This window comes from Nicotiana sylvestris, chromosome 6 (genome assembly GCF_000393655.2).
Source record: "Nicotiana sylvestris chromosome 6, ASM39365v2, whole genome shotgun sequence".
NCBI lineage: Eukaryota > Viridiplantae > Streptophyta > Magnoliopsida > Solanales > Solanaceae > Nicotiana > Nicotiana sylvestris.
Genome location: NC_091062.1, coordinates 58,366,140 through 58,393,701, shown reverse-complemented (window position 1 = coordinate 58,393,701; position 27,562 = coordinate 58,366,140). Strand labels below are relative to the sequence as shown.

Here is a 27,562-nt window from a genome sequence, read left to right as displayed (position 1 = left end):
TTCACTATTTTCAGACCTTAGAACCCTAGGAACATCCTCTCAAGGTTCTCTCAAGATTCAAGACCCAAAAAAGGGCAAACAACACAAATCAAGTGTCGGGAATTCCGTGGCGCTAGTAAGTCTCTTGTTCTTCTTGTTGTTGCTCATTTTTGTGTCGTTTCAGCTCGTGTGGGAGGTTGTTTTAAAGGGTTTATGTTCTGTAAATACTCCCTCATGTTCTTAATATCAATCCTAGGTGATTTCAAGCCTTCTAAAGTGATTCTAGTGCCGAAAAACACTAATTGATCGCTAGTTTCGCTCTTTTGTTGTTGTGGCAGCATTGGAGGGATATTTCATGGAAATTTAAGGTCAAATTGGAGTTTTTATTTCTGTATAAAGGTAAGGAACCTCTTACTCTATATGTATTTAAGATTATCCAAGTTGCGGCTAAGCCATTGAAGCTAGAACTTGTGAGATATATATCGAAAGGTTTGGTAGTAATGTTATTGTTTTGTGGACTGTTTTGCGTTGTTGTTGGGCTGCGTATTTTACTACTATCTTGTGGAGTTTTGGAGGAGGAAGGGTGTGGAGAAACACCATATATATGTAGGGTTATGGGCTGATAGTTATTCGTAACATTTCCAGGTTGTTTGACACGACTACGGTGGTCGTCGTATGTATGGAGTGATTAGGCTGTGTGTGGACTATTTTGGGAGGCTCAATACGTTTATTATTGATGTTGTTTGGGCTGTTTGGTGACTGTTTTGAATGGTGTGAGGTCATATATATAGGGGAGGTGCTGTCCGTTTCATCGTAAAATAGGTTGTGGTCGATACATAATAGTTATGACGCTTAAATGATAACGATAGTATCGTTTCTCTTATTGTAGACTAAGGAGTTTTGACAATTGCATAGCTTGAGATTTTGGGCAGTATATACAAGGTATGTGAGGCTATCCCTTTCCTTCTTTTGCACGACTCCGATTGTACATAATGTAATGAACGAGCTTCCAAAGATACTCTACTCTTAGAAGCTAGCAGTACTTACATTGTTTTCCCTCTTATGGAACGATTGATGTTAATGTTGCTTCTCTTATTCTTATGTTATCAATGTTATTGGTACTTCCTGATTCTTATAAGGTTCATAGTGAAGAGTTAGTCCTAATAACGTGTACAGAGGATACCGACCTTACGTCACTCTGAAAGGTTTAGAATGTGATTCCATGAGTCGAGCATGCATTATATATATGTATCTATTTTACTCTACCGAGCCACGCTATAGTTGGCCGGGTACGGCACCTATTGTGCAACCACTGATCAGTTGGGTTTTACCGAGCTCCACGTGGCCGGGTACGATTCTACCGAGCCTATTATGGCCGGGTACGATATGATGATAATGATGCCCACAGAGGCGAATGCTTTAAAGGTTTATGTATTTATACATATGTATCATGCATTTCATGTAAGTAGCCCTCAGAGGTACTAAGATGTTACAGGTTGTATATTCTCTATCCTTGCTTACATTACTGATCGTATTTATGGTTCCTTGCCTTACATACTCAGTACTTTATTCGTACTGACGTCCTTTTATTTGTGGACGCTGCATGTCGTGCTGCAGGTCCTGATAGACAGGCAGGTGCAGCTCCCCCACCACAGTAGACTGTCCAGTTCAGCGGTGATTGGCGAGATCCCTTCTCCGGACTTGCCTTGGTCTTGGTATGCAATTTTTGTTATAGACATTATGGGTATGTCGGGGCCCTGTTCCGGCTATGTTGCAACACTTATGTTCTTTTAGAGGCTCATAGATAGGTGTCGGCTCATGTATAGTTTGGTATGCCTTGTCGGCTAGTTTTTGTTGTATAGTCTTTCATAGTAGCGTGGTAGCTCATACCTTATACGTAGTTTCTTGATTGTCTGGTCATCCCCTGCTATGTATGTTCATGCCGTCATATTTTATTGCTGGTTGTCCATGATCTAGGTCTACCATTTATATTGATCTCGTCAGCCTTAAAAGATAATAATGAAGGTTAGATGAAATGTACGTTGGTGCTCGGCAAGTGTGGTCGGGTGCTAGTCATGGCCCTTTAGTTTGGGTCGTGACAAACTTGGTATCAGAGCAAGTCTGTCCTAGGGGTTGTCTATGAGCCGTGTCTAGTAGAGTCTTGATTATGGATGTGTAGCGCACCACATTTATAATCAGGAGGCTACATGACATCTAGGGTTGTTACCTTCTTCCTGAATCTAGATCGTGCGTAGAGTTGAGTCGTAAGTGTTCGTCTCTAATATTCACCTTGTTTTTTTTAGTGATGCCTTCGACTAGGAAGCAAACGATTATTAGACGGCTTGATACAGCAGCGGGAGAGGGTACCAGTCAGGTGCCCCAAGTTAGAGCAGGACAAAGTGAGGCTCAAAGTGAGATGCCCTCTCATACCTTATCTACTCCATCTCCTCCAGAGGGTATTAGAAGGCACCCAGCGCCTCCAGTTCATTTGTATGGCACTCCAGACCAGGATATGCAGAGTGCTTTGCAGTTATTAACTAGCTTGGTAGCTGCTCAGGCTCAGAGGCAGAATACAGGTGCTGCTGAGAAACCAGTTAGTACAAGAGTTCGTGATTTTATTAATTTAGACCCTCCAGTGTTTACCGGATCAGACCCCAAGGAGGACCCACAGACTTTTATTGACCAGGTTCATCGTACACTTCGGGTTATGCATGTTAGTGATACAGAGGCAGTAGAGTTGGCTTCTTATCGGCTACGGGATTTAGCGGTTCTCTGGTATGATAGTTGGGAGAGATCCAGGGGTCCGAACCCTCCTCCAGCTGTGTGGAAGGAATTTTCTGAGGCCTTTCTTCGTCACTACTTGCCAGTTGAGATACGACGAGCTAGAGCTGATAAGTTCTTGAACCTTAGACAAGGTAATATGAGTGTGCGAGAGTACAGTATGCAGTTTGATTCTTTGGCAAGGTATGCTCCCCATATGGTGGCCGAGATGAGTGATAGGGTGCATATGTTCGTGAATGGGTTGGGACCACATCTGATAAATGAGTGTACGACAGCCTCCTTGGTGGAGGGCATGGATATTTCCCGTATTCAAGCTTATGCCCAGACCCTAGAGGATCGTAAGCGCCAGCAGAGGGCAGTTAGGGAGCAGGATAGAGGCCAGCATAAGAGGGCGAGATTTGCAGGGTATTCTGATGACTTCAGAGGCCGCATCAGGCCACAGTTTTCGAGGAGTTCGGCGCCACCTGTAGCTAGTGCTCCTCCACAGTTTCAGAGGCCTCGATATGATCGATCCTATTCTGGTCCAGGTCAGAGTTCGCGGGCATCTGGCTCGCAACATCACAGGGATACTAGTCAGATGAGACCCCCAACACCACATTGTGATCAGTGCGGCAAGGCCCACTTTGGACTGTGTCGTCGAGGTTCTGATGCATGCTATTCGTGCGGGCAGCCTGGCCATATGATGCGGGATTGTCCTAATAGAGGAGGTGATGGTATGGCTCAGCCGACTGGATCTGTGTCTGGTTCTTCCTCATCAGTTCGACCTCCAGCACGGGGTTTTCAGCAGTCGACAGGTCGTGGTAGGGGTAGAGGTGCAGTGCCGAGTTCGAGTGGTGCTCAAAATCGAACCTATGCTCTAGTAGGTCGACAGGATCTCGAGTCGTCTCCAGATGTTGTTACAGGTATTATATCTGTGTTTTCTTATGATGTATATGCGTTGATTGATCCGGGATCTACATTATCATATGTTACACCCTTTGTGGCTAATAAGTTTGGCATTGAACCTGAATTGATAAGTAAACCCCTCGCGGTATCTACTCCGATAGGAGATTCTGTGATTGCTAGAAGGGTATATAGAGGTTGCACTGTGATGATTTGTAGTCGTCAAACCTCGGCAAATTTATTTGAGTTAGAAATGGTTGATTTTGATGTGATAATGGGAATGGACTGGTTGGCCTCATGCTATGCAAATGTTGACTGTCGTACGAAGATGGTTAGGTTCCAATTTCCAGGTGAACCCGTCATTGAATGGAAAGGGAACATTGCTACACCGAAAGGTAGGTTTATTTCCTATCTTAAGGCAAGGAAAATGATCTCAAAAGGTTACATTTATCATCTCGTTCGCGTTAGGGATGCGGAGGCGAAACCGCCTACTTTACAATCAATCCCTGTGGTCAACGAATTCCCAGATGTTTTCCCAGATGAACTCCCAGGCCTTCCTCCTGAAAGGGAGATTGAGTTTAGCATTGATGTGTTGCCTGACACTCAACCGATCTCTATTCCTCCATACAGAATGGCCCCGGCAGAGTTGCGAGAGTTGAAGGTGCAGTTGAAGGACTTGCTGGATAAGGGCTTTATTAGGCCTAGCACTTCACCTTGGGGTGCACCAGTCCTATTCGTGCGGAAGAAAGACGGGTCGTTACGGATGTGTATCGACTATCGACAGTTGAATAAGTCTACTATAAAGAACAAGTATCCACTTCCAAGAATTGATGACCTGTTTGACCAACTCCAGGGTGCCAAGTATTTCTCCAAGATTGATTTACGTTCAGGGTATCATCAGGTAAGGGTTAGGGAGAAAGATATTCCAAAGACGGCCTTCCGGACAAGATATGGGCACTTTGAGTTCTTGGTGATGTCGTTCGGGCTAACAAATGCCCCAGCAGCTTTTATGGATCTCATGAATACTATATTCAGGCCCTATCTTGATGTGTTCGTGATTGTATTCATTGATGACATTCTAGTGTATTCTCGTTCGGAGGCGGAACATGCGGGCCACTTGCGGATAGTATTACAGACGCTTCAGGATCGTAAGTTATATGCTAAGCTCTCCAAATGTGAATTCTGGCTGAACTCAGTAGCATTCCTTGGCCATGTGATATCTGATGAGGGTATTAGTGTCGACACTCAGAAGATTCGATGCAGTAAAGAATTGGCCGAGACCTACAACACCATCAGAAGTCCGCAGCTTCCTAGGACTAGCAGGATATTATAGGCGGTTTGTAGAAGGATTTTCCTCTATATCATCACCATTGACTAAGTTAACACAAAAAGCTACCAAATTCCAGTGGTCTGACACTTGTGAACGTAGTTTTCAGGAGCTGAAGAATCGATTGACATCTGCACCAGTGCTCACTCTTCCTGAAGGAACAGAAGATTATGTGGTATATTGTGATGCCTCAGGTATAGGTTTGGGGTGCGTATTGATGCAGCATGGGAATGTGATTGCTTATGCATCAAGACAATTGAAGAAGCATGAAAAGAATTATCCAACCCATGATTTGGAATTGGCTGCAGTAATATATGCTTTGAAGATATGGCGGCACTACTTATACGGCGTCCATGTTGACATCTACACAGATCACAAGAGTTTACAATACATCTTCAAGCAGAAAGAGTTGAATTTGAGGCAGCGTAGGTGGCTTGAATTATTGAAAGACTACGACGTCGAGATATTGTATCATCCCGGTAAAGCCAATGTTGTGGCAGACGCTCTCAGCCGTAAATCAATGGGAAGCTTAGTACATATTGAGGCAGGTAGATGGGGGTTGATTAAAGAGCTTCATCAGCTAGCCAATATGAGAATCAGATTGTTAGACTCTGATGATGGAGGTGTTACTGTACAGAATACATCAGAATCATCTTTGGTAGCAGAGGTAAAAGCACGACAATATGAAGATCCTATCTTAGTACGATTAAGAGAAAGCATTCAACAGTGTAAAAGTATGGCTTTTGGGATCGGAAAAGATGGGGCACTGAGATACCAGAGCCGATTGTGTGTGCCTAATGTGGCAGGGTTGCGAGAGAAGATTATGAATGAGATTCATCAATCCCGATATTCCATCCATCCCGGCTCGACAAAGATGTATCATGATGTCAAGGAGCAATATTGGTGGGATAATATGAAGAAGTCTATTGCAGAATTTGTAGCCCAGTGTCCCAATTGTCAACAAGTAAAGATAGAACATCAGAAACCCGGTGGATTGCTTCAAAATATAGAGATTCCGACCTGGAAGTGGGAGGTGATTAATATGGACTTCATTATTGGATTACCTCACTCTTATCATAAGTTTGACTCCATCTGGGTGATAATTGATCGACTTACAAAATGTGCCCATTTTCTTCCAGTGAAGACAACTTACACGGCTGAAGATTATGCAAAGTTGTATATCAAGGAGATTGTTAGGCTTCATGGTGTGCCCATATCTATTATATCAGACCGAGGAGCTCAATTTACGGCTAACTTTTGGAGGTCTTTCCAGAAGGGTTTAGGCACACAGGTAAATCTCAGCACTGCATTTCATCCGCAGACTGACGGACAGGCTGAACGTACCATTCAGACACTGGAAGATATGCTACGAGCATGTGTTCTAGATTTTAAGGGGAATTGGGATGATCATCTTCCACTCATAGAATTCGCCTATAACAATAGCTACCATTCCAGTATTAAAATGGCCCCATACGAGGCACTATACGGGAGGAGATGTAGATCACCAGTTGGATGGTTCGAAGTCGGTGAAACAGAATTATATGGGCCAGATTTGATTCACCAAGCTATTGAGAAGGTGAAAGTGATACAGGAGCGATTGAGGACGGCACAAAGCAGGCAAAAATCTTATTCTGATGTCCGACGTCGTGATCTAGAGTTTGAGGTTGGTGATTGGGTTTTCCTGAGGATCTCACCAATGAAGGGTATTATGCGTTTTGGGAAGAAAGGTAAGCTGAGTCCAAGGTATATCGGGCCGTATAAAATTCTTCGACGGATTGGACAGGTTGCTTATGAGTTAGAATTGCCATCCGAATTGGAATTTGTCCACCCGGTATTCCATGTATCTATGTTGAGAAAATGTATTGGAGACCCTTCTCGAGTCATCCCTATCAAAGATGTACAAGTTACAGAGGACCTATCATATGAAGAAGTGCCAGTGGCGATATTAGATCGGCAAGTCCGCAAGCTGAGAACAAAAGATGTAGCTTCCGTCAAAGTATTGTGGAGGAACAAAAATATGGAAGAAATGACATGGGAAGCAGAAGAGGAGATGAAGTCTAAATACCCTTACTTATTCCAGAATGAAGATAACAAGGATGCTGGTGGAAGACAGGATACATTGGAAGAAGAAACGGCTCTATGAGGTACGCAATAATTTGAGAATACTCCTCCTTAATACAAAATGGTGATATGTAGATAATGTAAATACACATAATGCTTTGTGTAGCCTTGTGAAGCCATATGTTGGGATTAATTACTTGCAAGTTTTGCTAGTGACCATTTTATAGGGGAAAATTGATCGGAAATTTCCATTGGAATCCACGATGATTTAAACTCCCCATAAACCCTTACATTCGAGGACGAATGTTCCTAAGGGGGGAGGGTGTTACAACCCATATCCACATGTGTTAGTTCATGCCATATATTAGTTAACATAAATCCAAGAAGGAATTATCTTTGAGATGATAAGAAGTCTATCCTATTGGTCTTAAGTGATACAAGAGTGTATAAGGGTGATTAACCAGTATTAGAAGTTAAACGAATCAAGGATGTTGTAACTCGAATTTTCAGGTAATCTAGCGGTGCTTAATACACTCAAGAGGTCATTTATGAAGGTATTTTAATCATATAATATCCGTATCATAAGTCTTGAAGTCAAACGAGTTATGAAACAAAAGTCGACAAAAGTTGTCGCAACTTAGGTTCATAATTTTACTTAAACATTAGGTCAAATGTTTCTAATCTTTTCTCATAATTTACAAGGAATTACGGGGTTATCTACCAACCAAATTAAAGATATATGAGTCTAGTTTCCAACGCATTAAACCGTTCATCGATACGATAGCGAAGTAGCGAGATATTCGCGTTTTTGCGAGACTGCGCCAAGCACCTCTCTATGGGGCCCACTAAGTCGGTTTAAGATATTTGGACCTATATAGGATGCCTCCAACCCATTTTAAGTCATTTCTTTTCACTATTTTCAGACCTTAGAACCCTAGGAACATCCTCTCAAGGTTCTCTCAAGATTCAAGACCCAAAAAAAGGGCAAACAACACAAATCAAGTGTCGGGAATTCCGTGGCGCTAGTAAGTCTCTTGTTCTTCTTGTTGTTGCTCATTTTTGTGTCGTTTCAGCTCGTGTGGGAGGTTGTTTTAAAGGGTTTATGTTCTGTAAATACTCCCTCATGTTCTTAATATCAATCCTAGGTGATTTCAAGCCTTCTAAAGTGATTCTAGTGCCGAAAAACACTAATTGATCGCTAGTTTCGCTCTTTTGTTGTTGTGGCAGCATTGGAGGGATATTTCATGGAAATTTAAGGTCAAATTGGAGTTTTTCTTTCTGTATAAAGGTAAGGAACCTCTTACTCTATATGTATTTAAGATTATCCAAGTTGCGGCTAAGCCATTGAAGCTAGAACTTGTGAGATATATATCGAAAGGTTTGGTAGTAATGTTATTGTTTTGTGGACTGTTTTGCGTTGTTGTTGGGCTGCGTATTTTACTACTATCTTGTGGAGTTTTGGATGAGGAAGGGTGTGGAGAAACACCATATATATGTAGGGTTATGGGCTGATAGTTATTCGTAACATTTCCAGGTTGTTTGACACGACTACGGTGGTCGTCGTATGTATGGAGTGATTAGGCTGTGTGTGGACTATTTTGGGAGGCTCAATACGTTTATTATTGATGTTGTTTGGGCTGTTTGGTGACTGTTTTGAATGGTGTGAGGTCATATATATAGGGGAGGTGCTGTCCGTTTCATCGTAAAATAGGTTGTGGTCGATACATAATAGTTATGACGCTTAAATGATAACGATAGTATCGTTTCTCTTATTGTAGACTAAGGAGTTTTGACAATTGCATAGCTTGAGATTGGGGCAGTATATACAAGGTATGTGAGGCTATCCCTTTCCTTCTTTTGCACGACTCCGATTGTACATAATGTAATGAACGAGCTTCCAAAGATACTCTACTCTTAGAAGCTAGCAGTACTTACATTGTTTTCCCTCTTATGGAACGATTGATGTTAATGTTGCTTCTCTTATTCTTATGTTATCAATGTTATTGGTACTTCCTGATTCTTATAAGGTTCATAGTGAAGAGTTAGTCCTAATAACGTGTACAGAGGATACCGACCTTACGTCACTCCGAAAGGTTTAGAATGTGATTCCATGAGTCGAGCATGCATTATATATATGTATCTATTTTACTCTACCGAGCCACGCTATAGTTGGCCGGGTACGGCACCTATTGTGCAACCACTGATCAGTTGGGTTTTACCGAGCTCCACGTGGCCGGGTACGATTCTACCGAGCCTATTATGGCCGGGTACGATATGATGATGATGATGCCCACAGAGGCGAATGCTTTAAAGGTCCTGATAGACAGGCAGGTGCAGCTCCCCCACCACAGTAGACTGTCCAGTTCAGCGGTGATTGGCGAGATCCCTTCTCCGGACTTGCCTTGGTCTTGGTATGCAATTTTTGTTATAGACATTATGGGTATGTCGGGGCCCTGTTCCGGCTATGTTGCAACACTTATGTTCTTTTAGAGGCTCATAGACAGGTGTCGGCTCATGTATAGTTTGGTATGCCTTGTCGGCTAGTTTTTGTTGTATAGTCTTTCATAGTAGCGTGGTAGCTCATACCTTATACGTAGTTTCTTGATTGTCTGGTCATCCCCTGCTATGTATGTTCATGCCGTCATATTTTATTGCTGGTTGTCCATGATCTAGGTCTACCATTTATATTGATCTCGTCAACCTTAAAAGATAATAATGAAGGTTAGATGAAATGTACGTTGGTGCTCGACAAGTGTGGTCGGTTGCTAGTCATGGCCCTTCAGTTTGGGTCGTGACAAAAAGGCCTTGTAGTTCAGGTGGTTTCAGCAGTGCCTCATCTGGAGGACAGTCCCATCAAAGTAGGGGTCGTCCTTATCGGCATGCTCAGATGGCTCGTCTGATTCATCGTGGTGCCTTAGCTAGTCATGGTTCATACATTGTTCATCGAGGTTAGTCATCTTTCAGTGTCCTCCCAGCTCAGATTTAATCCCATTCTCTATTAGTTCAAGGTTTATTAGTACCAGGTTCTTCTAGTGGCTATTTTGATTCTCGAGGTCCGGTTCAGTCCCCGCCACCATTTTTGGATTGAGGTTGCTACGAGTGTGGAGAGTTAAGGTATGTGAGAAGGTATTGTCCCCTTCTTATGGGAGGTCTAGTTCAGCAGAGAGGTCAGGCTATGTCCTCAGCACCAGTTACTTTGCTACCCGCTCAGCCAGCTCGGGGTAGGAGGTCAATCAGATGGTGTTCAGGCTCGATGCTATGCTTTTCCCGCTAGGACAGAGGCAGTTGCTTCAAACATAGTGATCACATGTATTATTTCAGTGTGCCACAGGGATGCTTTCATATTATTTGTCCCTGGTTCCACTTATTCATATGTATCATCGTACTTTGCTCGCTATTTGGATATTCCCTATGATTCTTTAGGTATGCATGTTCATGTATCTACACCAGTGGGTGATTCTATTTTTATGAACCGTGTGTATCGGTCGTGTGTGGTGACTATTGGGGTATTGAAGAGAAGAGTTGATCTTTACAGCTTAGTGTGGTTGATTTTGATGTGATATTAGGCATGGATTGGTAGTCATCATATTATGCTATTTTGGATTGTCACGCTATGACCGTGACTTTGGCAATGCTAGCATTGCCTAGGATTGAGTGGAGAAGTTCCCTAGATTATGTTCCCAGTAGAGTAATTTCATACTTGAAGGCTCGACGGATGGTTGAGAAAGGATGTTTGGCATATTTGGCCTTTGTGAGGGATGTTGGTGTTGATACTCCTACTATTGATTCCGTTCCAGTAGTACGAGACTTTTCAGATGTGTTTCCTGCAGACCTGCCGGGCATACCACCCGACAGGGACATTGATTTTGGTATTGACTTAGTTTTGGGCACTCAACTCATCTCTATTCCTCCATATCTTATGGCACTAGCCGAGTTGAACGAATTAAAAGAACAACTTCAGGAACTACTTGATAAGGGATTCATTAGGCCTAGTGTGTCGTCTTTGGGTGCACCGGTTCTATTTGTGAAGAAGGATGGTACTATATGGATATGCATTGATTATAGGTAGTGGAACAAAGTTACAATTAAGAAAAAGTACCCACTATCGTGCATTGATGACTTATTTGACCAGCTTTAGGGTGCTAGAGTGTTCTTTAAGATTGATTTGAGGTATGGGTATCACCAGTTGAAGATTCAGGATTCTGATATTCTGAAGACAACATTCAGGACCCGCTATGGCCACTACAAGTTTCATGTGATGTCTTTTGAGCTAACCAATGCCCTAGCAGCATTTATGCATTTGATGAACAATGTATTTAAGCCATATCTTGATTCTTTTGTCATGGTATTCATTGATGATATACTGGTTACTCATGCAGTTAGGAGGATCATGAGCAATATCTGAGCATTATACTCCAGACTTTGAGGGAGACAAAACTATATGCTAAATTCTCCAAGTATGAGTTTTGGCTTGATTCCGTGGCATTCTTAGGGCACGTGGTGTCTAGTGAGGGGATCAAGGTAGATCCGAAGAAGATTAAGTTAGTTCAGTGTTGGCCAGACGGTCTTCAACTACTGAGATCTAGAGTTTTCTTGGTTTGGCCGGATATTATTGCTGTTTTGTGGAGGGTTTCTCGTCCATTACTGCACATTTGACTAGATTGACCCAGAAGGGTGCCCCTTTCAGGTGGTCTGATGAGTGTGAGGAGAGCTTTCAGAAGCTGAAGACTTCCTTGACCACAACTCTTGTTTTAGTTTTACTATTGTGTGAGGTGAAATCTGGGAGGCCGATTTCTCCTTGATAAAATGCTTCAGAGGGTGACCCCGGAGGCCCGGGATCTTGAGCCGATCACTTCCTTCAAGATTCGCTGATGCCCTGCCAAGGATAATGCTGACAAAAGTATCGACGAACACAAGAATCTCTCGAGGAATGCATCCGGGGTCAATCAGGTCTATCTGAGCAGCTCGACATCGACCCACGCATACGTCATAAAGCTAACCGGTTGTCCCATCCCATTTCCTTTATCACATAACGTATCTTGTACTAAGTTTGGGCTCCTCCTCCTATAAAAGGGGAGTCGCTAACACCCTGTAAAAAGAGCTCCAACCATTCTACTCAAGTGCAATAATATCTCTCTCTTCTCTCTAACTCGCTTGTTCTTATTGGCTCGAGACCACTTTAGTATTTTATCGTTTTCTTATTTGTTCTTCATTTATTGCCTGATATTGATCATAGAGAACCTTGTATGATCATATATTAACTGTTATCCCATCCCCGACTACCCTCGACACCTCGAACTCGAGCCAGATATCGACCCCGATAACTCGAGATCGGGCCGGACATCGACCCCGAGGCCCCTCATCGACTAATCCTACACTTGAGCAGCAGTTTTCTTGGTTCGTTCAACTACCTATTTTAGCCTGTATCCCCTTGGTAAACAAGCCCGGACAGTAAGCCTTTAGGTTTGGTTATCGCTCCGTTTCTAGCTCGTGTTTTGCCATAAACTTCATTTTCTTAGCATCAACTGCTCTAAACAACTAGCTTGAAAATAGATCACATATTATTAGAATCTCATTTACAAATTTAATTGTTGTTACCATTTTTACGGTAAACAGTTTGGCGCCCACCGTGGGGTTAAAAATAATAGTGATGATTTTCTTGTTGGTTTCATTGCACAAACACAAGTTATCTTCCACACTTTTTCTTGTGCAAGATCTCTTGATTTCAGGTCAAAATGCCTGGTTTGGTAAACAAAGTCGAGAACGACAACCTCAAAAACCACGGGGAAAACGGTGTGGTTGTCCCGGCCGCCGGAGCACTACCTCAGAATCCATATAACGCACCCGGACCGATTCTAGCAGATGCGGATTCACATGATAGACAACAGGTCAAGAAAACTTCCCACACCGACAGGAGAATACGACACATCGACCGACAGGAAGCCCAAAAGACCCCAGCCCGGAAAGAACAAGAAGTTAGTCTTCATGCTATTTTTGAAATGTTGCAGGCACAACAGTTAGACATTGCTCAGTTACAAAGCCATCCGAAGACTCGTAGCACAGCAGCACCGGAAACAACTCTCCCCGCCGAGTAAGTACTCGAAAGATCAAGCAATAATGGGTCCATAGCTGACCCTGCCATAGTAAATATGCTCGAGGACCTCACCAATACGATTGAATCGGGTGAGAAAATGATTGCAGCCAACGATAAAAGGTCGAGACCTACAACTCTAGGGTTGATCAGATCCCGGGTGCGCACCTGATCCTCAAGGGCTTAGATTCGAAGAAGTTCGTACAGAGGTTGTTCCCCGAGGAAGCGGCCCCGAAGCCCATTCCAAAGAAGTTAAGAATGCCGGAACTCCCTAAGTACAATGGTACCACCGACCCTAACGAACATGTTACCGCCTACACCTGTGCAGTAAAAGGCAATGACATAAAGAATGACAACATCGAATCTATATTGCTGAAAAAATTCGGAGAAACACTCTTGAAGGGGGCCATGATATGGTATCATAACTTGGCTCCCAATTCCATAGATTCATTCGCCATGCTAGCAGACTCCTTCATAAAGGCACATGCAGGAGCCATCAAGGTAGCAACAAGGAAGTCTGACGTTTTCAATATCAAGCAGAAAGAGAACGAGATGTTGCGGGAATTTGTGTCCCACTTTCAGATGGAGCGGATAGATCTACCGCCAGTCTCTGACGACTGGGCAGTACAGGCCTTCACCCAAGGCCTAAACGAACGAAGCTCGGTGGCTTCAAAACAGCTGAAGCAGAACCTGATCAAGTATCCGGCCGTGACCTGGTCGGACGTCCACAACCGATATCAATCAAAGATCAGAGCCAAGGATGACCAGCTGGGAGCCCCTTCGGGCTCAGTGTACCCAAATAGACTCCTGGCAAAGGAATCGAAACCAAACAAAGAAAGGTATCAGTCGTACCTCGAAGATAGGAGGAATGACACAAAGCGCAACCTACCTCGCAATGATCGAAGGATCGATCGAGGACAGGACCCTCGAGGGCTTGTCAATAGGACCAGGTTCGATCGAAACATAGTACCAATAAATTCGCCCCACCTATCGAAATACAACTTCAGCGTCGATGTGTCAGACATCGTGTTCGCTGTGAGTAAGATCAGAGAGACCAAATGGCCCAAACCGATATAGTCGGATCCTTCGTAGATGAATTACAACTTAGTATGCGAGTTCCATAACATGCACGGTCACAGAACCGGGGATTGCCATCAACTACGAGAGGATGTGGCTCGGCTGCTCAACAAAGGACACCTCCATGAATTCCTTAGTGATCGGGCCAAAAACCAGTTCCGAGAAAGGGAGGCAACCAAGAAAAATAGGCAAACGAGCCACAACATGTCATCCACATGATCATGGGGGGCGCCGATGCCCCGCAGGAACCCGTGATGAGAAGAACAAAAATATCCATCACAAGAGAAAAATGGACTCGAGGATATATCCCCGTAGACGCCCTCACGTTCAGCGAAGAGGACACCGAGACCCTGTCTCAACCCCACAATGATGCCCTGGTAATTTCCTTCCTTGTAAATTCTTTTCAGATAAAATGTGTACTCGTGGACCCAGGTAGCTCGGCCAATATTGTCACATCAAGGGTGATAGAACAGCTCGGAATGCACAACTAGATCGTGCCTGCCACTCGGGTCCTCAATGGATTCAACGTGGCGAGCAAAACGATGAAAGGAGAAATCATCTTTCTGGTTATTGTGGCCGACACGACCCAAGACACCAAATTCCATGTCATTGAGGGAGATATGAGGTATAACGCCTTATTTAGGCGACCTTGGATACACTGCATGAGAGCGGTACCATCCACCCTCACCAGATGATGAAATTCCCAACAAATGACGGGATCAAAATCGTCTACGGGAAACATCATGCGGCAAGGGAAATGTTTGCAATACACGATGTGGTACCAACGCTCATATCTCCGCCCCCAGATAAGCCAAAGGGCGAATCGGACGTCGACCTCGGTCGAGCTTGATGCAATAGAAATCCACGTCGCGTCTCCGCCCTAGGCAATTATAACGAACCAATCCCGAGGCATCGCTAGCATACCTCACTTTAAGGTACGACCATCCCCCTTTTCATTTTGAATTTGGAACTAACCCTTGTGCAGGCACCGGATCGGCGCTGCCGAAACGATAGCATTATCTGAAGATCTCAAGGCTCTAAAAATGCATCCGTTGCACTCTTTTCCTTCGACCAAATTTTTGTCCCAAAAGAAGGGTTTTTACCGGCAAGGTTTTTAGCTAGGTAACGTCTGCGAGCTGCCTAAGAAGGAACTCCGCAAAATGCTAAAACTTCCCCTGCATCTAACTTTTGGATAGCGAAGGGCATTCCCCCAGAAAGCTACTCGCTCGAAGGAGTTTTGAAACATCAAGTAAGGTTCCTGTAGGAAAACAATGTATTGGACCGAACGGTCGAATGAGCCATGTCCATATAGTCAGGCGCCCGTCGGCGGACACATATATTATTGTATCGGGCAATCAAAGAATACCTTTTGTCAAAAGAAAAAGGACTCCTTCTCAAAGTAAGGTAACAAATTCTTTCACCAGAAATGTCCCGAAAAAATCGGGAACGGACGCCAGCAACTCAAAACGCTCAGACAGCCTCCGGGTCGAAACTCTGAAACCACAAAAACTTCAGGAAAGGCAACATGGAAATCGTCGAGCGATCAAATACGATCTAATACACATCGATCCAACACTACATTATATATTTAATCCAAGAAACAAAGAATATATTTCGGCATCTCGTACTCCAGAAAAAGGGGATTTTAACATGCTTACGGCAAGGGCCCCTCCACCGAATGCATCCCGAAATACTCAGAGACTTAGCATCAACAATTTGTTACCTGCACGGCCCCAGGGTCAGAACTCCGGTCTCATAAAGCCCCAGTAAGGTAACTCCAAGCTCACAAATAACGGCTTTCGAGCCTAAGCAAACTCGATGACTCGGAGACTGTCGCCAATCGCTTTACACTGGAAAACCCGAGGCCGTAAGACCCCGAGCGGGCAAACTCGGTATAACCATATCTATTCTCCAAAGCAACACAAACTGTAAGACCTCAACAGGCATGACAAACTGTAAGACCTCAATAGGCATGAAACTCAAAAATCTCAAAGTTCAGGCTATACATCGCATTTGTAAGAATCCCGAAAGGGCATACCCTCGGTGTAGACGCCTAAAATATCACTCGGGATAAAAAATGGCTTCGGCCAAACACATATGACTACGGTCAAAACGGCTGATACAACCAAATTAACGTGACTCGGGGACCCCCGACCGTCGCTAAACAAAATTGCAGGCCACTACTTTGAATATACTTCAGAAATAACCGGTTAAAACAAGTTTCCTCAACAAGCAAACGAGCTTCGACCACGTTGTCTCCAAATTACAAGGCTTCAACCTACTCAGCCTACGAGCTAAGAACCTTTTGAGGTGCTCAAACATCACCGATAACAACTAGAAATCAAGGTTCTCCAAGAACCGACGACGGGTCAGGCAAAATCATTTCAATAAGACCTTAACAAGAGGAAAACAAAGCCTACAAAATGGCCACGGGCAAAAAGCGTAAGAGCCATTGTCGCCAGCCAAACAAGCCTCCGGGCCACACACTAAAAGGTCTCAACAACCAAATAGCGTAAGAGCCATTGTCGCCAGCTTGAAAATTGACAACTTGAGGATTAAAATGAGCTCAAGTCGTAACCCAATTCGGAGAGCGGATCCAAAATAGTTAACTATGCAAGCCTCTGGGCCACATATCAAAAGGTCTCAATGACCAAAAACAACGTAAGAGCCACTATCGCCAGCTTGAAAATCAAAAAAACTTGAGGGTCAATTGAAGCTCGAGTCACAACGTGACTCAGAGAATGGACCTAAAATAATTGAAACAACAAACGACCAAGGGCGAGAGATAAAAACCATCGTCTTCCGCCCATGCAGGCACGAAAAACACTTGAGGTTCAATTGAAGCTCGAGTCGCAACGCGACTCAGAGTCTAAACACAAAATAGTGGAAACAACAAATGCCCGAGGGCGAGAAATAAAAACGATTATCATCAGCTCATGGAGGCACAAGAGACCGGATGTCCGGTAAGCTCGAGTCAAGGATGGGCTCAAAGATTGAGCCTGAACAGTTGGGCAATGCACAGAGGCCCCAACACCTACTTACGACAAAAGTCGCACTCAAAAGCCTCTAGGCCTTCCTAATTAGCTCTGAACCCACGAGGTTACCGCCAAACGACGAAACCAGCCCACCTGGTCAAAGGCAACGCAGAAAAAGGTACAAAGGAGATAAAGCTTCAAGTTTTCTCTTATTTTATATATGCGCGAAAGGCGCACTCTCTATCTATAAACATGCTCTGCAAACAGCAAATACAAGATGGCTCTACGCTTCACCCCAAAAGGTTACGGCCTACCAGCCCCAACCTCGCTCTCCGTGGCATCGGCAAGAAAGAAACTGAGCATCACGCTCAACTGCCTTCACTCAAGCAAACCCTTCCAGGAGGACGGAACCCCTGGAGTGGGTCTCTTCAAGCGCCTCTCCCGAAATCTACGACGAACGTATCCCTTATTCCTTTTCTCACAATCGAGGGCCCGCTCCAACTCAGCTCGGATGATAGTAACATCCTTTAAATGGGTCGCCACTCCCTCATCGTCCTCGGTCCGATTTAGTGCTACATCAGTCCGGACACCGGTTATTTCTGACTAGAGCCCTCGAGGAATCAGACTACAGCTTTGCAATCATGACCACTCAAATCAAAGCTCGAGCCTGCATTTGAACCTTCAGTTCACCACAAACATTCCTGACTCGGCCGGCTTCACTCCTAAGGTACCCCTGAGCCTTCGCCTTTTTCTAAAAAAAGCAAAAGCCTAAAGCTGAATTCGTTATCGCCGTAGGCAGAACGGGCAAAGCGCGGAGCGCGCCACCTAAAGAGTATTGTTCCATTTTTGAAACAAGTAATGCAGGTCCTAAAGGTATTGATTCAGCAGTCAGCTCCTGAGCAGAGTGACTTGTCCATGCCCGGTCTCCACCGTCCTCCAAATAACAGCCGTTAAGGGCAAGGTCCACCGGCGCCATGGAGTCAGCAGACCCCGATGACCCCTAGAAAGGCGGAAGCAGACTCACGTCACATATGGGAAGAGCAGCAATGACTCAAAGTCGACCAAAGACACCAACCATCAACACCACCTCCAGTCTCGAGGTAATACTCAACTCCGGAAACCTCCGTAATAGCAAGACGGCGCTCTCGAGGGCTAATAATGCCTTCACCAAATTGGCACACGGCTTTAAAGGCCTCCGCCAAGGGAAACTATCTTGCGAAGAAATAGGCATTTTTTAACAAGCACCCGTACGAAACGAGCTCCGGGTGTTGTCCAGGATGGTCCGAGCACGAGCAGGCCTCCGTTCAGAGACCGCCTTCCGGAAGTCATCGGCGTCCCTGGTCAGCGGGTCCTCGAGCAAATTTCTTCTCAGGATTATTATGAGACCCGATAACATTATCCACACCTCCACGCAAAAATAGGGTCCCGGCGGCCCGAGGTTATTGGCCTTTTTTGGGTCCAGTTCGAGAAACCACGAAGGACCTCGCGCGAAGCCGTTTTTATCGACCGAAGGCCGGAAAGAATATTCACATCCGAGATTAGTATCACAGACAACAAAACAAGATCGTGCATTAAAACATAAAGAAATACAACAAGTATTGAAGCAAGGAATCAAGGAAATATCTCTGTATTTATAAACATATTCGCTTACAACGACCCTCGAGGGGTCCTTACATATGGTTACAAAAGCCCGCAGGGGATCCTTACGTATAATGAAGAAGTTCCAAGGATATGCATACAACAAGAGCCTAAGAATCTAGCCCATTCCCTAAATGCGGCATCTCCGTCATCATCCCCTCAGGTGTATGACCTCAAAGACAATATCTTCCAAATCCAATCCCCTCAGGAACCTCATCCTAATCCTCCCGAAATGACCTCTTCAAAAAGAAGGATATATAAGAGGAAGGCGGGGGAAAAGAGCAAACTAACAAAGGAGAGGTCGGAAGAAGACAAGAAGTGGCTGGGTGAAAATTTTGGCTAGTACGAGCTTTGCCAGTACTACTATTTTGAAGCCACTTGTTGAGATGTTGCCTCGGCCCGGGAGGCAACAGCCAACAAAGATTGTCACCATACCCCATAGGAATCCAAAAGGGGTGTAACGCGCCAAGCCGAGAGAGAAGGGTGAGCAGCGGTGTATAATCCAAGCCCCCACTTGAGCAGCGGTACATAATCCAAAGTATCTCCCAGGGTCAGAGGAAATCGGCCCTCTGCCTCATTGCCCCGAGCCAACGGCGACTGCAACAACAGCAACAAAAACAACAACAACAACGACAATAACATCACAGCGGCATAACTTCGCCCAACCGAAAAGGGATCGAGAGTTGGGCCAAGGCACATATGATGTAAGATCTTGAGGCCACATGCCTCAAATATAATGAGATGGCAAAAACTAAAAATAGCAGGAAAGGAGGAAAAGATGGGTATCAAGTGAAGTTTGAATGAGAAGCCGACCATAAGAAGCCCCATTTATAGGGGAGAGCAAAGTAACCGGCGGTGCCATTACCGCCCTCGAAAAGTGTAACAGCAGGCGCAATCAATGTGTTCATGGAAGCTGAGTCGATAGCAGTAACACAACCCCGAAGAACAAAGAGTCTTGACATTTCAGATGATCTTGGAGAAGTGGAAAGGCGAAATGCCTCGGCACTTGTAAAAGGGGGGCTACACCATCAGCATGTCGTCGTTATGGGAACCCAAGAAGTGGGATGTCAAAATCATTTCTTAACACTTCCCTCTAAGAAACGCAAAGACTATATGTGCGCGCTGAAATCTGGGAGGCCGATTTCTCCTTGACAAAGTGCTTCGGAGGGTGACCCCGGAGGCCCGGGATCTCGATCCGGTCACTTCCTTCAAGATTCGTCGATGCCCTGCCAAGGATAATGCCGACCGAAGTCCCGACGATCGTAAGAATCTCTCGAGGAATGCATCCGAGGTCGATCATGTCTATTTGAGAAGCTCGACATCGGCCCATGTATACATCATAAAGCTTGCCGGTTGTCCCATCCTATTTCCTTTATCACGCAATGTATCTGGTACTAAGTTTGGGCTCACCCCTTCTATAAAAGGGGAGTCGCTAATACCCTGTAAAAAGAGCTCCAACCATTCTACTCAAGTTCAATAATATGTCTCTCTTCTCTCTAACTCGCTTGTTCTTATTGGCTCGAGACCACTTTAGTATTTTATTTTTTTCTTATTTGTTCTTCATTTATTGCCAGATATTGATCATAGAGAGCCTTTTAAGATCATATCTTAACTGTTATCCCATCCCCAACTACCTCCGACACCTCGAACCCGAGCCAAATATTAACCCTGATAACTCCAGATCGGGCCGGACATCGACCCCGAGGCCCCTCATCGACTAATCCTACACTCGGGCAGCAGGTTTATCGGTTCGTTAAACTCCCCGTTTTAGCTTGTATCCCCTTGGTAAACAAGCCTGGACAGTAAGCCTTTAGGTGTGGTTATCGCTCTATTTCTAGCTTGTATTTTGCCATAAACTTCATAATCTTAGCATCAACTGCTCTAAACAACTAGCTTGAGAATAGATCACATATTTTTAGAATCTAATTTACAAATTTAATTGTTGTTATCATTTTCACGGTAAACAACCTTCAGCATTGAGTTCATATACGGTTTATTGTAATGCTTCTCAGATTCGTATTGGGTGTATCTTGATGCTAGAGGGTAGGGTGATTGCTTATGCTTCACGCAAGTTGAAGCCCCATGAGAAGAACTACCCCGTTCATGACTTAGAGTTGGAAGCCATTGTTCATGCATCGAAGATTTGGAGGCATTATCTTTATAGTGTGTCTTGTGAGGTATTTACAAATCATTAGAGACTACAACACTTGTTTAAGAAGAAGGATCTAAATTTGAGGTAGAGGAGGTGGTTAGAGCTGTTAAAACACTATGATATCACAATTTTATATCATCCCAGGAAGGCCAATGTGATGGCCGATGCCTTGAGTAGAAAGGCTGTGAGTATGGGTAGCATTGCGTATATTCCTGTTGGTGAGAGACTTCTAGCACCAGATGTTCAGGCTTTGGACAATCAGTTCATCTGGTTAGATGTTTCAAAGCCTAGTGGGGTTCTAGCTTGCATGTCTTCTCGGTCTTCTTTGTATGAACGCATAAGAGAGCGTTAGTATGACGAACCCCATTTGCTTGTCCTTAAGGAAACGGTGTAGCACGGTGATGCAAATGAGGCTTCTATTGGAGATGTTATGGATGCAGGGTCAGATGTGTGTGCCCAATGTGGATGGGTTGCGTGAGTTAATTCTTGAAGAGGCCTACAGATCGTGGTATACATTCATCCGGATGCCACGAATATGTATCAGGACTTGAGGTAGCATTATTGGTGGAGGATAATGAAGAAATATATAATGGGGTATGTGGCTTGATACTTGAACTATCAGCAGGTGAAGTACGAGCATCATAGGCCGGGTAGTTTGATTCAGAGACTTGAGATTCCCGAATGGAAATGAGAGCGTGTTACCATAGACTTTGTTGTGGGACTCACATGGACTTTCAAGAAATTTGATGCAGTTTGGGTGATTGTAGACCTATTGGATAAATCTTCACATTTCATTCTGATTGTGACTACCTATTCTTCAGAGCGGCTGACTGAGATCTATATCTGTGAGATTTTTTGTATTCATGGCATGGCAGTGTCCATTAATTTTGATTGAGAAACGTAGTTCATATTGTAGTTTTAGAGAGCAGTGCAGTGAGAGTTGGGAACACAGGTTGAGTTTAGTACAACATTCCACCCCCACACAGACGGACAGTCAGAGCGTACCATTTAGATCTTAGAGGATATGCTACGCATTTGTGTTATGGATTTCGAGGGTTTTTGGGATCAGTTTCTACTACTTGCAGGGTTTGCCTACAACAACAACTACCAAATGAGCATTCATATGGCTCCTTATGAGGCCTTATATGGGAGGCAATGTCGATCTCCAATTTGTTGGTTTGAGATAGAAGACACTAGGTTGTTGGGTATTGATTTGGTTCGGGATGCCTTGGAGAAAATCAAGTTGATTTAGGATCAACTTCATACAACATAATCTAGACAGAAGAGTTATGCTGATCGGAATGTTAGTGATGTTGCATATATGGTGGGAGAGAAGGTATTTGTATACGGTAAAATTGGAGGGTCCAATTTTCGGTCACTACGACGCTTCATAAGCACGTTTTTATAGGCTCGAGATTATGGTCGAGATTAACACCCGAGAGGTTATCGACGTCCAGCCTTGAGGCAGTATGGACTGATTAAGCTATGGTGAAAAAGTGGGAGGCTCCCAAGGCACGCGACTAGAGCTTACAAAGTCTAGTGGGCTAGTTTAGACCCGAATCAGGGCATTAAATGGTTGTACCGGCCCTATATCTTTTCAATAAATGTATTTGTACTATGGGGGGATTCCTCCTCATATATAAAGGGGATCCTTGTCATTTTGTAAACACCTGATGCTTAATATTGAATACCCTAGAACATTCTCTTTTCCCTCTAACATATTCTCTTGATCTCATTGCTTGTATTTATTACTTATATTCATTGTGTTCTATTTATTGTTCTTCATTTATTGCTTATTATTGGCCATAAAGAGCCATTATTGATTTTATCATAACTGGTAGTCATCCGTTGACTACCCTCGGCAAGGCATCAGACTCGACCTCGAGGCCCCGAATAAGCAAGCTCTAGGCCCTGATTATTAGCCATTTGGTTTGGTTATCACCTTGTTTTCAAGCTCTTATCGTGCTTCCAAGTCTTTCACTTAGCATCAATTGCCTAACAACTAGCATAAAAATATATCACATATATTTAGAACTACAAAATCAAATCTAATTGAAATTACCATTTTCAAGGTAAACAGTTTGGCGCCCACCGTGGGGCTAAAAATTATAGTGATTATTTTCTTGTTGGTTTACTACATAATGCAAGTTACCTTTTACACTTTTTCTTGTCCAAGATCTTTTATTTCAGGTCAAAATGACTAACTCAGTAAATGCACGTGAAAACAACAATCTTGAGGACCATGGAGAGAATGGTGTGGATGTACCAGGTGTTGGTGTACCACCACGAAACCCTGAGAATGCACCAGAACCAATTCCCGTGGATGTGGTCTCACGCAACGATCAACACATCGAAATAAGCTCTCACACCAATAGAAGCATACACTAGGAAGATCAACAAGAAGTAGAAAAAACCCCGGCTCAGGAAGAACAAGGGGTTATCCTTCACGTCATCTTCAAAATGTTACAAGCACAACAGCTGGCGATTGCTCAGTTGCAAAGCCACCAAAAGACTCCCAGCACGGTAGCTCGAGAAACAGCTCCCCGAGCCGAGCAGGTACCAAAAAGATCAAGCAACAACGGGTCAGCAGACGACCCTGCCATCATTAAGATACTCGAGGACCTCACAAAGAGGATCGAGTCGGGCAAGAAGAAGATAGAAGCCAACGACAAGAAGGTAGAGACCTACAATTTTAGGGTCGATAAAATTCCGGGCGCACGCCCTATTCTGAAAGGTGTAGATTCGAAGAAGTTTGTACAAAAGCCATTCCCACAAGAAGCGGCCCCAAAACCCATTCCAAAGAAGTTCAGAATGCCCGACCTTCCGAAGTACAGCGGAACCTCAAACCCCAACGAGCACGTCACTGCTTACACTTGTGCAGTGAAGGGCCACGACCTAAAGGACGACGAGATCGAGTCCGTCTTACTGAAAAAGTTCGAAGAGACAATTTCAAAAGGGGCAATGATATGGTATCACGACCTGGCCCCAAACTAGATAGATTTATTTGCCATGGTGGTAGATTCTTTCATAAAGGCACATGCTGATGCCATCAAAGTAGCTACAAGGAAATCGGACGTCTTCAAAATCAAGCATAGGGAGAACGAGATACTGCGAGAATTTGTATATCGCTTTCAAATGGAACGAATGGAACTACCACCGGTCTCCGACGACTGGGCGATGCAGGATTTCACTCAAGGTTTGAACGAGCGAAGCTCGGTAGCTTCGAAGCAGCTGAAGTAGAACTTAGTCGAATATCCCGCCGTGACTTGGTCGAACGTCCACAACCAATACCAATCAAAGATCAGGGTCGAAGAAGACCAACTAGAATCCCCCTCGGGCTCGATATCCTAGCAGGCTTTCGGCAAAGAAGTCAAAACCGAATAAAGAGAGATACCAACTATACACTAAAGACAGGAGAAATGCCCCAAGGCGTAACATACCCCGCAATGACCGGAGAATGGACCGAGGCCAGAATCCTCGGTGACTTGTTAATAGAGCTGGATTCGATAGGAACATAGGGCCGACGGAGGTGCCCCGCTTGTCGGAATACAACTTCAATGTTGACATTTCAGACATCGTACATGCCATTAGTAAAATCAGAGACACCAGGTGGCCAAGGCCTGTACAGTCAGATCCTTCACAAAGGAACCATAACTTAGTGTGCGAATTTCACAACACGCACGGTTACAGGATCGAAGATTGCCAACAACTCGGGGAAGAAGTAGCTCGACTACTCAGAAAAGGTCACCTCCGAGAATTCCTCAGCGATCGAGCCAAATATCAGTTCCAGGAAAGAGAGGCAACGAAAAAGAATGAAACAAATGAGCCGCAACATGTCATCCATGTGATCTTAGGAGGCATCGATGCTCCACAACAACCCATGATCAGAAGAACAAAAATATCCATCACCAGAGAAAAGAGAACTCGAGGTTACATACCCAAGGATGCTCTCACATTCTATGATGAGGACATCAAGACCTTGTCTCAGCCTCACAACGACGCACTAGTAATCTCTTCCCTTGTAAATAAATTTCAAATTAAACGTGTACTTGTGGATCCATGTAGCTCGGCCAATACTATCAGGTTGAGGGTGGTAGATTAGCTCGGGCTACTTGACCAAATCTTGCCCGCTTCTCGATTCCTCAACGGATTCAACATGGCGAGCGAAACAATGAAAGGGGAAATCACCCTCCTAGTCAATGTGGCCGGCACAACCCAAAATGCCAAATTCCATGTCATCGAATAAGACATGAGATACAACGCCTTGTTCGAGAGACCGTGGATACACTGCATGAGAGCAGTACCATCCACCCTCCATCAAATGATGAAATTCCCGACAAAGGATGGGGTAAAAATCATCTACGGGGAACAGCATCCGGCAAAAGAGATATTCGCGATGCACGATATGGCATCAATGCCAATACCTCCACCATTGAAGGAGCCGAAGGATAAGCAAATAGTAAGATAGTGATAACAAGCTACATTCTCAGCTACGCCCAACTAAACAAAGAGAAGGACCGTACTGAGTCCTCGTAATAAACGATTGAATCACATTGAGGTCCGAAGCGCCGTCAGCACTAAGGTATGATCATCTCCCTTTTTCAGTTACATTTTATGCTAACCTGATGCAGGCATCCGATCGAAATGGCCAAAACGCTTTCCAACTCGAAGGCCTTAGGTTCCAAAAGCGTACGTTGCACTCTTTTCCTTCTACCGGGTTTTTATCCTAAGAAGGGTTTTACCGGCAAGGTTTTTAACGAGGCAACATCTATATGCTACCTAAGGAAGACTCAACAAGTATTCAAGGCTTCTTTTGCAATAAACCTCGAATATTGGGGGCATCCCCCTCGGAAGGTCACCTACTTGGAGAAGCCAAGATGCGCTAAATGGGGTCTCGATAGGAAAATAATGTACCAGGCCAAATGGTCGAACGAACCATGTCCGTATAGAATAACTGATCCCTTAACATCTTAAAAGTGTATACTTGTACCAAGTAATCAAAGAATACTTTCCAAAGCACTTCACATTTCAAAGAAGCTCGGTATTTTTGCAAAAACGGCTCCAAAGCCAAAAATGTCCGAACACTCGGGGACTGGCGTCAACAACTCGAAGTTGTATGACCCCCGAGTAGGAGCTTCAAACTCGTAAGCCCTCAGTGAGGCAACATCAAGATCACAAAACGGCCCCAGAGCCAAAACGTCTCGAACACTCGGGTACTGGCGTCAAAAATTCAAGGCCACATGACCTCCGGGTCGGAACTCTGAAATCGTAAGCCCTCAATAAGGCAATACCAAGTTTACAAGTAATGGTTCTCGATCCAGAAACTTTTGATGACTCGAGGACTGCCGCCTGTCGCACCTCCTTTTTCCGCGCCCGCGAGGGTGCGTAGGGAGTATTCTCCAATTGAAGGACAGTCGAAACGAGATTTTTTTTTGTTTCAGAGTCTCCACCTGGGAATTTTAAAGGCGTCCCAAGTCACCAATTTCTAATCCCTGAATCGAGGAGAATATGACTCTGTTTGTTATTCTGCGAACCAGAAATCCTGAGTAAGGAATTCTGTTAATCCGGAAGAAGGTATTAGGCATTTCCGAATTCCGTGGTTCTAGCACGGTCGCTCAACTGTTTTTATTGGCTTAATTATCTTGATTTTACTAAATACGTTTTTTATTGCATGATTTTACTACCGCTTTTACTTATTGTTTACAATTATATAAACGAATTACGCGTACGTATATTCGTATTATATACCTTTCATAATTACGGGGGATCATGTCACGCATACGTGTACACAATATAATTGACCATATTATGTCCTTTATTACAAATTCATATGTTCGTGATTTAAAATAAAATTATGAACGTCATCACCCTTATATTTAAACAGTGAACTGCACATCCCGGGTTATATGAAATTATTTTAACATTTTTGGAGAAATCCTTTTTATTAAATATTCGCTCGAAATTGCGCGTACGCATAATCCGAATTTGCTTTTAAAAATATAATCAGGGTATGCGAACGCATCCCTAATTGCGCAAAATCTTTGTAATAATATTATGGATTTTTCACAAATTGTTTATTATAACTACACATTTTATATGAAAATCCTGAGAAATTCACATTCAAGGGATGCCTTTAAATTCTTTTAAAAGAATTCACAATTTATTAAATGTTGACCGTCGATTATAATTTCCGCGTATAAATTATATTCATCCAGACTATTCAAGTTCAAAGAAAAGAATAAAAATATGATTAACGCTATTTTTGGCAAATACAACATATATATTTACCAAAGAATGAATTGCATATGAAACTAAAAAATGATTTATAAAGGGAAGAAATATTTTTCAAGAATTTTCATTATTTTTATTTGGTGCAAATTTTATTTCTACTTACCATTGATATAAAGTGTTGCAATTTGTGCTTATACATATCATCTCATTCTCACATGCTTGTTTTTAATCCAAAATTATAATTGCTTAGTTAATTTATTTATAACGATAAATAATCAAATTGATGAGAAAGGGGTTATTATTCGAATTGATTCAATAAAATTGTATTACATGCAACATAGTTGTGCGCCTAAACATTCATAATATTC

The 27,562-nt window shown here is 43.7% G+C and overlaps 1 protein-coding gene across 1 annotated transcript; it reads left to right on the top strand.

Moving 5' to 3' along the window:
* Positions 1-13,379: 13,379 nt before the first annotated feature.
* On the top strand, positions 13,380-21,315 carry LOC138870668 (uncharacterized). Its single transcript, XM_070148495.1, has 2 exons — positions 13,380-13,960; positions 21,108-21,315. The coding sequence occupies exons 1-2, from the start codon at positions 13,380-13,382 to the stop codon at positions 21,313-21,315; spliced, it is 789 nt and encodes a 262-aa protein (XP_070004596.1).
* The last annotated feature ends 6,247 nt before the right edge of the window (positions 21,316-27,562 follow it).

Bases quoted from the DNA above. Each gene is read 5' to 3' on its own strand.
- LOC138870668 (XM_070148495.1), top strand. From the start codon at position 13,380: ATGCCGGAACTCCCTAAGTACAATGGTACCACCGACCCTAACGAACAT. The intron at 13,961-21,107 runs GTATCAGTCGTA...ATATCATCCCAG, and splicing joins TCGAAACCAAACAAAGAAAG to GAAGGCCAATGTGATGGCCG.